The 12553-nt window shown below is 53.1% G+C and overlaps 1 protein-coding gene across 9 annotated transcripts in view; it reads left to right on the forward strand.

Moving 5' to 3' along the window:
* The window catches only part of SLC39A11 (solute carrier family 39 member 11), a 56753-nt gene that overhangs the window by 27241 nt on the left and 16959 nt on the right, over nt 1–12553 (forward strand). For all 9 annotated transcript variants that reach the window (XM_088176440.1, XM_088176443.1, XM_088176444.1 and 6 more), the window contains exons 6-7: nt 2443–2613; nt 10137–10206. In XM_088176440.1, coding sequence (XP_088032566.1) covers nt 2443–2613; nt 10137–10206 — 241 coding nt within the window. The remainder of the gene's footprint in view (nt 1–2442; nt 2614–10136; nt 10207–12553) is intronic.

Raw genomic sequence — 12553 nt, forward strand, 5'->3', positions numbered from 1 at the left:
TTATCTCTTCCTTTTTCCTTTCCTTTTTATCCTCTTTTCCAGCAGGATTTGGGAGCAGAGCCCATCCCTTGAGCAGGCTCTGTGCGATTTTTCCTCTGAAATTGATGCTGGGATTGTCTCCCTGCTTTTGGTGTTGCTGTCTTTATCCCTGGCTAATCCAGGGATCATTTACAGGAGAGGTGATTTTGTGTTCAAACTGTGCCTCCAACCCCTCAGCGCTTTCCCTGGAAAAGCTGCACCACTTCTTTTCATTTCCACAGGTTTTCCCTGTTTTCCTCACCCCCCTGGCATCCCCCACTGGCCTTGGAGGGCCTTCAGATCTCCTCAGAAAAGGCAATTTTTCATCATTTTCCCCCCAATAAGACCAAGCAGACTAAATAAAAATAACGTATAAAATGTAAAATAATCATTAATCTGATAGAAGTGAGCTGGGCCCGAGCACCTGAGCAGGTGGCAGTGAAGTGACAGAGCTGGGCTGGCCTTTGGATTTTATTGATTGGCTTCAAACTGAGAGAGAGGAGGGTTGGATGGGATTTGGGAAGGAATTCCTGGCTGGGAGGGTGGGGAGGCCCTGGAATGGAATTCCCAGAGCAGCTGTGGCTGCCCCTGGATCCCTGGAGGTGTCCCAGGCCAGGCTGGACTTTGGGGACAATGGGAGGTGTCCCTGCTGTGGCAGGGGTGGCACTGGGTGAGATTTGAGGTCCCTTCCCCATTCCAAACCATTCCATAACTCCATGAAAATCTGCCCTGGCTGTTATGGTGTTTTTTGGAACACTTGGATCTTTCTGGGGTTCTTGAAGGTAACTTCTTGTCCCCCCAAAATCCCTTTATCCCAGGAAAGCCTTTGGTGCCAGAGGGGGATCCCTGCCCCCTCTGCATCCCTACCCCGGCTTCCCATGGGAAGGGAGCGGGGTTTGGGCGACCCCATGTCCGTGTTCTGTGGGTCAGGCTGGGCTCAGGACAAAGCTGTGAGTGGGGACAGGCCGGGAGATGATGGCAGAGCAGTGCTGGGAGCAGGGAATTCCAGCCCAACGTGGCTGCAGCCTTGGCTGCCCCCGTGCCAGGATCCCCACGGAGCCTTGGCCAGGCTGCTCTGTGGGATCTGCTTGTCCTTGGCTGGCCTCAAACAAAATATTTATCCTTGTCCCCACGGGCTGGAGCAGAGCTGAGCTCTGCCACCAACTGTCCCTGCCTGGGCTGGCTTTGGGGACAAGATTTGCATCCAGCTGTGTTTGCAGTGGTGGCACTGGCTGTGTGCTGGGGGTGCTGCTGGCACAGGGCAGGTGACACCTGGCAGGTGACACCTGAGCCTCCCCACGGGCAGGGTTTGGCTCTCCCCTGGTTTGTGGGACCGCAAATCCAGGGGATGTGGATCCTGGGGAGGCTCAGGTTGGGATTTCCTCGTGGAAAGGGTGGGCAGGTGTTGGAAGGGGCTGCCCGGGGAGGTGTCCCCACCCCTGGAGGTGTCCCAGGAGCAGCTCAGTGCTCTGGGGACAGGGTGGGGATCACTCACGGGTTGGACTCGATGCTCTTGGAGGTCTTTTCCAACCTGGATGATTTGGTGCGAATTTAATACAAATTCTTGCTTGCCTGTATTGCTGAGGACTGTTTTGGGAATTCTCCAGGTGTGTGGGTTTGTGCTCCAGCTGGCATGATGTGGAGTGCTGGTGACACCTCTGCCTCCCCGAGGTGACATCCCTGGATTTGCATGAGGTCCTTAATTGGCTCTGGAGTCACCCACTGTGTGATGTGTGACGTGCCAGGCCAGCACTGCCATCCCAGCAGAATTGTTTCACACAGCTCCTTGCACTGTCCAGACAAAAAAACCCTTGGAGCTGGGGGGTCAAGGAGCGAGAGGGAGAATTTTATAAATCCAGAGAGGGAGAATTGTGGTGTCTGAGTGTCCAATCTTGGCCTGGAGCTGTGGCTGGGGGAGGCTGAGCTCCTCATTTCTTGCCCTGGTCGTGCTGAAGGTGGTGGCTGGGCTTTGCCTGCATCCTTCCAGCCCTCCCAGCTCAAGTTTTTGGGGTGTGATTCCAAATAACTGATTGGAAGAGAGCCGAGAGCACCAATCGTGCTGGGAGCAGAGGTTTGGGAAAGCCTGGACTTACCCAGGGATCCAAAGGGCAAATGCTTTTGGTAGTGGAAGAAATCATGGTTAAATGCAGCTATTTTGGGAAGGGCTGAAATCCAAAGGAAGTTTTGGGGGGGTTTTCCTTCATCAGCAAGGAAAGGAGGAGGAGGAGGGCGCAAAGTCTTGGCGTTTCCCTGAGCTCTGCTTGGTTTTATTCCTTTTCTTTGCTTTTTCCTTCTGGGAAGGGAAGCAGGAGCTGCCCAGGTTGGCCCCACCTTGCCTGACCCCGCTGTTTTCTGTCCCCATTTTGGGTGACCCCGGTGTTTTCTGTCCCCATTTTGGGTGACCCCGGTGTTGTGTGTCCCCAGACAAGGCTGAGAACGGGGAGCTGTACCAGAGGAGGAGGCCGGGGGGGTCCCCCCTGCCCGAGGGTCCCCCGGCGTTCGCGGCACCGCGGGACGGAGCTGGAGCGGCCGGGAGCAGCAGCTGGAGGAGAATGGCGCTGATGATCCTGGCGGTGACCATCCACAACATCCCGGGTGAGCCCGTGTGTCTGTCCGTGTGTCCGTGTGTCTGTCCGTGTGTCCGTGTGTCTGTCTGTCCATCCACAACATCCCGGGTGAGCCCGTGTGTCTGTCCGTGTGTCTGTCTGTCCATCCACAACATCCCGGGTGAGCCCGTGTGTCTGTCCGTGTGTCTGTCTGTCTGTCTGTCTGTGTGTCCATCCATAACATCCCAGCTGTGTCCGTGTGTCTGTCTATCCGTGTGTCTGTGTGTCTGTCTGTCCGTGTGTCCGTCCCTGCCCCGAGCTGTATCCGTGTGTCCATGTGTCCATTTGTCCGTGTGTCCATGTGTCTGTCCATGCATCAGTGTGTCCGTGTGTCCATCCGTGTGTCGGTCTGTCAGTGTGTCCGTGTGTCTGTCCGTGTATCTGTCTGTCCATCCACAACATCCCGGGTGAGCCCGTGTGTCCCTGTGTCCGTGTGTCTGTGTGTCCGTGTGTCTGTCCGTGTGTCCATCCATGTATCAGTGTGTCCGTGTGTCCATTGGTGTGTCCGTGTGTCTGTCCGTGTGTCCATCCATGTATCAGTGTGTCCGTGTGTCCATTGGTGTGTCCGTGTGTCTGTCTGTGTGTCTGTCCATCCGTGTGTCCGTGTGTCCATCCATGTATCAGTGTGTCTGTCTGTCTGTCTGTCCATCCGTGTGTCTGTGTGTCCGTGTGTCCATTGGTCTGTCTGTCCATCCGTGTGTCCGTGTGTCTGTCCGTCCATCCGTGTGTCCGTCCCTGCCCGTCCCGCTGGGATCTCTCCCATCCCCTCTCCCCTGGCAGATGCTGAGTGGGCGCCCTTGGCCCGGATCCTGTTCCCGTTTTTTTGGGGCTGGGCCAGGCGGGGCCTTGGCAGCAGAAGCGGGTGGGGAGGGGGCTCGGGGGGAGCCCGGAGCAGCTGCAGCCTCCCCGTGCCAGCCCGGGCCGGGAATTGTGATTCCTGGGGGAATATTGGGAATGGTGATGCCGGGAATGAGAAATCCTGCTGCCTTTTCACCTCTGTGTGCCTGTGAAGGGCCAGGGATGCATTTCAGAGCTCCGGGGCTCTGCAGGAGGAGGAGAAATAGGATTTGATTTCCTTAGGCAAGGCGTGGAGTTGGACAATGGGTGGGAAATTGCAGAGCAGCAGGTCCTGGAAGGCTGAGCCCTGCCAGGCTGGGCTTTGTGGTGCTGAGAGAGGAGATCAAAGGATGATGAGATCAATTTGGAACAGCTCAGGACATTGGGCTGCTTTGCAATTCTTGAGGATGTTGAAAGTAAAATAAGGAAACCTTTTACAGGGCTTTTTTCCTGTTTTTTTTTCCTCCCTCCTCCTCCTCCTCCCTTTTCCTTTCTCCCTTCTTTGCTCTGTGCCTGGGTGTGTGCAGGGAAAGAACAACTTTCATTATTTCTTCCCCAATTTACAGACTTCTGGATCTGTAAATTCAGGAAGACACAATGGGAGTTTTGGGAAGAGCTGGACCCTCTCACATCACCTTTGAGAGTGGCTTTTTACCCAGGACATCCATCCCAAATTCCATCAGAGGTCCGTGTCCAAAAGGATCAGAGCAGTCCTTTTGCTTTATTCCAATAAAGGGAGAGGCCATGGGACATTCCCCTGGGATATCCCCAATTTTCGGGGGACTCAGCCTCCTTTTTATCCCAATTTCCCATCCACGTTTCCCTCTCTCTTTCCCCATTGCTGAGGTCGCTGAGAGGCGCAGACTTCCCAAGCCCTGATCGCTGAGATTCCCCTCTGATGTACAACCCTCCCTTGGCATTTCCATTCTTATGGAATTCAGCGTTTTTTCCCCGTTTTTTTCTTTCGCCTTCCGATATCCGATTTCAGCGATCAGCAGCCCTGCAGTTTGTGTGTAAAGGCAAATATTCCACTCATCCCTCAGTGCAATCCATCCCGTTGTTCCTGTGATCCCTCAGTGCTGGATTTATCCACCAGCAGACCCAGAGCTGGTTTATAAAGACAAATTGGACATTGCTCTCACTCTGATGGGCTGGGGCTGCTCTGCATCCCCAGACTCTGCCTCAGTTTCCTCTGTCTCTGTCCCAAGCTCCATCCCGGGCCTCTGGGGGGGATGAGCTCCCCTTTTCTTGCCAGCAGGGAATTATTGGATGGACTTGGAGCGTTTTTTAGGGCTGAGCTGGCTCTGTCCTGGCGGTGTCTCTGTTTTCCAGCCTGGGAGCAGCTCCTGGTGGAGGCAGAGAATGGAGCCCCGGCCCGAACTCCCTCTGCGTTTGTGTGCAGGAAAGGTTGGAGCGTTTCTCCCAAAGCTGGGGATGCCAATGGAAAGGATAAATTGATAATGACAGGAGATGCCAAACTGCAGACTCTTCCTGCTAATTAATATTCATACACGCCTGCTTTAGCAGAACATTAATTATGTATTTAATCAAGCCCTGTTTATTCTGGTTTAGCTTTGTACCTTGGGTGGCTGTTATGCTGAAGGCTCCAGATTAATTAAAATGTTACTGGTGTACCACAAATAACAATTAGTGAGGTGTGAGCTGAGCAGCCTTTCCCTTTGTGCTGCCGTGGGAGGGGAGGGGAGCCTGGCAGGATTGGGGTGCCCTGATAGGGTTTGGGGTGCCCTGGCAGGATTGGGGTGCCCTGATAGGGTTTGGGGTGCCCTGGCAGGGTTAGGGGTGTCCTGGCAGGGTTAGGGGGGCCCTGATAGGATTTGGGGTACCCTGGCAGAATTGGGGTGTGCCCTGGCACGGTTTGGGGTGCCCTGGCAGGGTTTGGAATACCCTGGCAGGTTTAGGGGTGCCCTGGCACCAGGGTGGCATCCTGGGAGGAAATCTGATCCCTAAGGGATGCCAGGATTAGGCTGATCCCTGGAAATGCCTCATTGGGATGAAGTGCCTGGGATTGTAAAGCCAAAGAAGGCCAGGAGAGGCAAAATCCTTTTGTTTGGGGGAAATGGAAACGTTTCCCTGCCAGGTGAGCTCCCTTAACCCTTTGGGGTTTGTGGGTACAAATCCATGGGGTTTGGAACCTCTCAGGTGAGCTCCTTTAACCCTTTGGGGTTTGTACCTGCCCCATGGGGTTTGGCAGCTCCCGGGTGAGCTCCTTTAACCCTTTGGGGTTTGTACCTGCCCCATGGGGTTTGGCAGCTCCCAGGTGAGCTCCCTCAGCCGTGGGGCCCCTGTGGTTGAGTCCCTGCCGTTCCCAGCTGCAATTCTGGACGCTGCAGCTTCTTAAACCTCAGCCCATCCCCACGAGGGTCGGGCAGAGCTCGTTCCTTGTGCCAGGAGCTCCTTCCCGAGCTGGAGCTGCTCCTGGGGTGGGGCTGGGGGGATTTTTGGGGGAAGGGAGGGGGCTGTGCTGGCAGCAGAGGTTCCGTGCTGTGCTGGCAGATTGGAGTTCCTGCCAGGGGAGGCGATTTCCAGGCTGGCTGCTTTGTCATTAGCAAAAATTGATTGGATTCATCCTCCCGGGACAGGAGCTCCCCTTCCCCAGGGAGGGGCAACGAGTGCCAGATTGCATCTCAATTATCAGCAGCACTGATTATTTATATGGATATTCCCCCAGATCCATTCAAAAGCTGGGAACATTCGTTTGGAATGATGTTTTTCGTTGTTTTTTTTTTTTTTTTTTTTCTTCGTGGGGCTGTTGAAATTGAGGCTGTTTTTCCAATTGTTGACTTTAATGAGGATTTGGGAACCCACTGGGGCTCAGCAGAGCGTGAGAACAGGAGCCACTTGAGCTGCACCCATCAATCTGTGCCTCGTCTGGGTGATGCCTCTTCCTGGAATTCCAGCGTTCCTGCTGCCCTGCCTGTTCCTGGGCACTTGGAGCACCCCCAGTCCCACTGGAAGGGGGTTTTTTTTGGTAGGAAAAGGAAGGTGCTGGTGGGTGCAGTGAGTCCACAGAGCAGGAATTCCATGGAATTTCAGGCAAGTGGAGCTGAGTGCAGGCTCAGAGGGATGGGAAGATGCACTTTGGAACAGCCAGGAATTCTTCCCAGATTTTCTGGAGAGAAAAATCCAGCTGGGATTGGCTCCTGGGGCAGCTCTGGGATAATTCCAGAGGGAGCCTGTGGGTGTGCTGCTCTCAGTGAGGGACACAGGTGACATTCTCAGGGACACAGGTGCCATCCCCAGGGCTCAGGTGCCATCCCCAGCCGTGGCTGCTGCTCTCAGGTTGTTTTTGGCTCTGTGGCCCCAGTTCAGCCCAGCCCAGCTCAGCCCAGTTCAGCCCAGTTCAGCCCAGCCCAGCTGTCCCCCTGCTCCTCCAGGCTGTGGAATGACAGCTGAAGCAATTCCACATTTCCAGGGTGGGAATTTTCCCTCCCAGCCTCGCCCTTTCGGGAGGGGACACTGCTGTCCCCTGGCTCTGGCTCACGTGTCACAAAATCTGGAGGCAGCCAGAGCCAGGCTCCGAGAACACTTCGGTGTTTTGTCACCAGCAGAAGCCACCAAGGTGACAAAATCCAATGAAATCCAGGATTGTCAGCGTCTGGAATGAAATATTTCCCTGAAATATTCACGTGGGAGCTGCTGTGCTGCCTTGTCCCCGGCAGATCTCGGCTCTGGCACATTAAACCTGGCTGAGCAGTGGCCTGAGAAAGCATTTATGTGCTAGGAATGAAATTTTAAATATCTCTGATGGATTCAGGTGCTGTGGGGTCAGCAGAGCTCGGTTCCAGCAGGGTCAGCCCCTGCTTTTAGCTCAGGAAATTTGGGAGGGAGTTTTCTGCTTCCAGAGGAGCATTCCCAGGATTGGAGGAGTTTTGGGATGTTGGATAAGTTGATTTAATTCTTTCCAACCGAGTGGAATTCTTGAAAATGTCAATTTTAATTTTGAAAATGATTTTTTTTTTAAATGTTTAAAATTTCTTTATAAAATCAGGTGGAGGTTGAGTTGTCAGCTCCTGTTCAGCTGCAGCTCCATGGGGTTGGAATGAGGATTGAGATGAGGATTTGCTTTTGGGGAAGGATGGAAAAAAGGGAAAGGATGGAAAAAAAGGAAAGGATGAGGATGAGGATGGGCTGGATCCTGTGGGGGTTAAACCAAGATTAGGAATTTGCAGCATTTCCTCCCAAATTCCACCTGAATGCCTCAGGCAGAGCTGGAAAATCCCTGGAATCTGCTGATCCTCCAGCAATAATGGCAAAATTATATTTCCTGGAGGGACCTGGGCTTCAATCTGCAGGGGGGGAAAAAAAAATAAAAATTAAAACTAAATCTCTGAGTGGCAATGCTTAAACTCTTGGAGAAATCCAAACCTCGTTATGGGGGGATTAATTTCCCAGTAGGAATTGAACAGCTCTTCCAGGAACAGGATGAATAATGGATGAGACTTTGGGAGCTGGGAAAGCTCCCTGGTTTTCCTGAGAAATCAGGAATTTCCAGGGGAATCAGGAGGGGATCCCAGTGCAGATCCTGCAGGGTTTGGGAAGTGTTGATGCTTTGTTTTATCACGGGAGGAATTTTTTTTTTTTAATTTTTTTTTTGGGGATGAGCTCGGAGTGTTTGTGTTGGTACCCACAGCCCTGCAAAGGGATTCCTCAGCATCCCAAATTCTCCTTTTCTCACGGAAAAAAACTAAAAAAATCCCCCAAAACAAACAAAAACCCCAAACCAAACCAAACAAAAAAAAACCCCAAACCAAAACAACAACAAAAAACTGAACCAAAAAAACATAACAAACCAACAAAACCCAACCAAACAAAAAACACCCCAAATCCAAAACCTAAAAATAAAAAAAAACAAACCCCAAAACAATAAAAAACAAGCAAAAAAAAAAAAAAAAAAAAAAAAAAAAAGAAAGAAAGAAAGAGAAAAGGCATTTCCTGCTGTTAAATCCACAATTCCTGCTGTTTTCCCCCAAATTCTGCAGGCTCTGACCTTGGCTCCCCTCACCTGCCCTGAAATCCCCTCAGGCACAGCTGGGGGGGTTTGGGGGCAGAAACTTTGGACAAAGCTGATTTAGGGCTGGATTTAGGGCTGATTTTAGGGCTGGTTTGGGCTCCTTGTGCCCTGATTTAGGGCTGGTTTTAGGGTTGATTTAGAGCTGTTTTTAGGGCTGGTTTAGGGCTGGTTTAGAGCTGTTTTTAGAGCTGATTTAGGGTTGATTTAGGGCTGGTTTTAGGGTTGATTTAGGGCTGGTTTTAGGGTTGATTTAGGGCTGGTTTAGGGTTGATTTAGGGCTGGTTTAGGGTTGATTTAGGGCTGGTTTTAGGGCTGTTTTAGGGCTGGTTTAGGGCTGGTTTTAGGGCTGGTTCTGCTCTGCCTTACCCCGTCCTTGGCTCCAGGCTCTGGGCTCGGGCTGGGAGCGTTGGGATCATCCCGGGAATTTCTGCTTCTCCTGCTGTTTCCAAGGCAACTGGGAAGTCACAAACGCAGCCCGGGGTGTCCTTCCCCCCTGAGCTGCTCTCCTGGCACACAGGGAAACGCTCCAGGGACATTTCCCACCTGTGGGGATGCTCACCCGATCCCCCCTTGGAGGATAAAATCCCCCCCAGTTTGGGTTCTGCACTCTGAACGTTCCCCCCACCTTGCTGGGAGGGGAGCAGGCTGCAAAAAACACCCCAAAAATAACAAAAAAACCTCCAAAACCAACCCAAACAAACAAAAAAAAACCCACAAAAAAACAAAAATGGGGATTTTAAACCAAGGGGGAAAAATACTGAGGGTTTGGTCTTTTCTGAAAAAAAAAAAAAAGATTTTTTTTTTTCCTGGGAAGGCTTTTCAGCTTTTTTTTTTCATGGGGTTTATGGCATTAAAAATTGTATTTAAAATGATGAAAAGCTGTATTTAAAATGATGGGCTTAGCTGTAATATACAACATTAAGGTAGGGATTTTCTTGTGGAGTTTTCTCGTGGAATTTGGGTTTCCTTGTGCTCTCTCCAGACAGGTGTGGTGCTGGTTTTGGGGAACAGGAGAAGGGGAGGGGGCTTTGCTGGGAGCCTGAGCCTGGTTTAACTGCTGGGGGGATCCATGGGAAAAGCTGGGCTTTGGTTCTTCTGGAACCCAAGCTTTGCTGAGCCTGAGCCTTTTGGAAGAGCTTTTGGCTCTTTGGTAAATTCCCATTCCAGATGGGCATTGGGAATTTTTCCTTTTCTTGGCACTCATCAATCCAGGAACAGCAGATCCAGAGTGGGAATGTCCTGGGCACTGCTGGATCAATTCTGCTGGGATCAAAGGATCCTGCAGGGCTGGGATCAGGGCTGGGATCAGGGCTGGGATCAGGGCTGGGATCAGGGCTGGGATCAGGGCTGGGATCAGGGCTGGGATCAGAGCTGGGATCAGAGCTGGGATCAGGGCTGGGATCAGAGCTGGGATCAGAGCTGGGATCAGGGCTGGGATCAGAGCTGGGATCAGGGCTGGGATCAGGGCTGGGATCAGGGCTGGGATCAGGGCTGGGATCAGGGCTGGGATCAGAGCTGGGATCAGGGCTGGGATCAGGGCTGGGATCAGGGCTGGGATCAGAGTTGAACTCAGGGCTGGGATCAGAGTTGGGCTCAAGGCTGGGCTCAGGGCTGCTCCTGACTGCATTTTCCTGCTGTTTCAGAGGGCCTGGCAGTGGGAGTTGGATTCGGGGCCATTGGAAAATCCGAGTCTGCCACATTCCAAAGTGCCAGGTGAGTCCCCATCCTGCTCTTTGTGTTTGCCTTTGGAGCTTGGCTGTCCCACCTTGTCCCAGGCCAGGACAGGGGCTTGGAGATCCATGGATCCATGAAATTTGTCTGGAATCACGAGGGTGGCAAAGGGAGGGGAAGAAATTCCTGGTCCTGCTGCGTTTTCCTCACTCTGAGCTCTCCAGATGTGAGAGAAGGTTTTTGGTGTTGATTTTTCCGTGATTTTTCCTCTCTGGGATCGCTGGGGCTGGGGCAGCTGAGTGTCCCGGGGGTGCTGCTGGCTCTCAGGAGGGATTTTGGGGTTTTATCCCCCTGTTAAACATCCTGGGGGTGCTCAGCTCAGCACGGGCAGCTGTGGGGAGCTCCAGAGGAGAGGGCAGGGAAAAGGGATGGAGGGAAATTGGGGATGTGGGGATGAGGGGAATCCCAGCCAGGTGAATCGTTCAGGAGGAGAGGAGTGAAATCTCAGGTGAATCCCTCAGGTGAGGATGAGTGAAATCCCAGCTGGGGGAATCCCTTTCCTTGGAGCTGGCAGCAGGAATGGAATGGTGGAATCTCCACCTTCCTCTTCCCAGTGCCTCTACCCTGGGTCTCCATGGCTCCCTGCAGGATTCCTTCCTCTCCTCCTCCTCCTCCTCCTCCTCCTTCTGTCCCACCTGAGCTGGGAGCAGCCCTGGTTCTGCTCCCCATGGATCCCTGGCACAGGGAAATGTGGGATTTTCCCTAAAATCAGCATCCCCAGAGGGTGGGAGCAGCTGCTGGGAATCCTCTGGTGGCTCTGTCCCCATTCCTGCCAAGCAGGGCCACAGGATTTTGGAATTGGTGGCAGGGAAGGCTCCCAGTCCTCCTGGCATTCCTGAGTCCTGGCATTCCTGAGTCCTGGCATTCCTGAGTGAGTCCTGTCATTCCTGCTGCTGGCAGTGCTGCCAGGAAAACCCTCCTGTGCTTCCCTGGGGCTGCTGGGACCTGGGGGGGATCATCCAGCTCCTCCCAACTCCGGGATTTTGGGTACTCAGGATGTTCCCTGCTCCTCCCAGCAGAGCTGGAACTGGGCTGGAGATATGGGAAAATGGGATAAATCTGGGATAAATCTGGGATAAATCTGGGATAAATCTGGGATAAATCTGGAGAGGAGCTGCCGAGGCTTTGCAAGAGCTGCTGGCACCTCTTGGTGGCCGCTCTGCACATGGCACCTCCCTGCCCAGCCCTGGCTTTTCCTTGGAATTTGCAGCTGCTGTTATGGCTCAGTCACCTTGTTCCTGAGGAGAACGGGGTCAGGTTGGGTTTTAGGGGGAAATTCCTCCCTGGGAAGGGGGGGATTCCTGATCCCTGAAGGGTCCCAGGCCAGGCTGGAGCAGCCTGGGATGATGGATTGTGTCCCTGCCCATGGCAGGGGTGATCTTGGGGGTCCCATCCGACCCAAACCATTCCATGATTCCTGCTGAAGGATCTCTGGGGTGCCAGGGCTGCTTCTGGATCCATCCAGGCTGATTTTAGACCTCTCCAGGCTGTCCAGCCTCTTCTCTGGCCAGGCCCAAGCTGTGCCCCATCCCAAACCTTCCATTCCCAATTCCCTGGCACATCCCTGAGCGTGGGATCACATTGCCCCAGATCCCAGTGAGAAAATCAGGATTCTCCAGCTTTTCCCCACTGTGTTTCCCTAACCTTTGCACATGAAAGGCTCTCCACAAAGGCAGCTCAGGAGATGCTGGAACAAAAGGAGTTTTTTTTTCCCCCTCAGCTGCTCTGGGGAGGCTGAGGAGGCAGAAGCAGCTGGTGCTTTCTCTGGATTTCCAAGGGTATTAATCATGGGAGATGAAAGGTGGCATCTGGAGCAGGAAAATCCCGATACAAATGCAGAGGAGACAGCGTGGCTGGCACTGCCTGGGACTGGGAAATCCTTTGGGAATCTCCAGGAGGATTCGAGGCAGCTCCTTGGTGTTCTGGGGGTTGGGGAAAAGAGCTGGAATTCTGTTTCATGTGGGAGTTATTGCTGGCTCTGGGCACATCCAAAAGGAAAATCGCTGCTTGGACACAGCTCTGTGAGTGGGGATCCCCCTCACACCCATTCCTGTGGAACTGAAATGTTCATGGAGCAGCTCCCTGACTCAGTTTCCCTCTTCCATTCCACTTTTCCTTCTCCTGGCTGTGGCTGAGCCCTGCTGAGCCTCTCAGGAAGGCTCATCCTGCAAACCTGGGCCTCACAGGGAACAATTCCTCCCCAATATCCTCTCTGGATGAGGTGAATGCCCTGTTCCTCATCCTTGCAGGGATCCCAAAGGGCTTTTCCAGGGAATTTTCCCTGTGCTGTCCAAGGGGGATGTGAGCAGAGCAGGTGCAGCCCCACAGT

The sequence above is a fragment of the Sturnus vulgaris genome, chromosome 20 (assembly GCF_052056855.1).
Source record: "Sturnus vulgaris isolate bStuVul1 chromosome 20, bStuVul1.hap1, whole genome shotgun sequence".
Classification (NCBI taxonomy): domain Eukaryota; kingdom Metazoa; phylum Chordata; class Aves; order Passeriformes; family Sturnidae; genus Sturnus; species Sturnus vulgaris.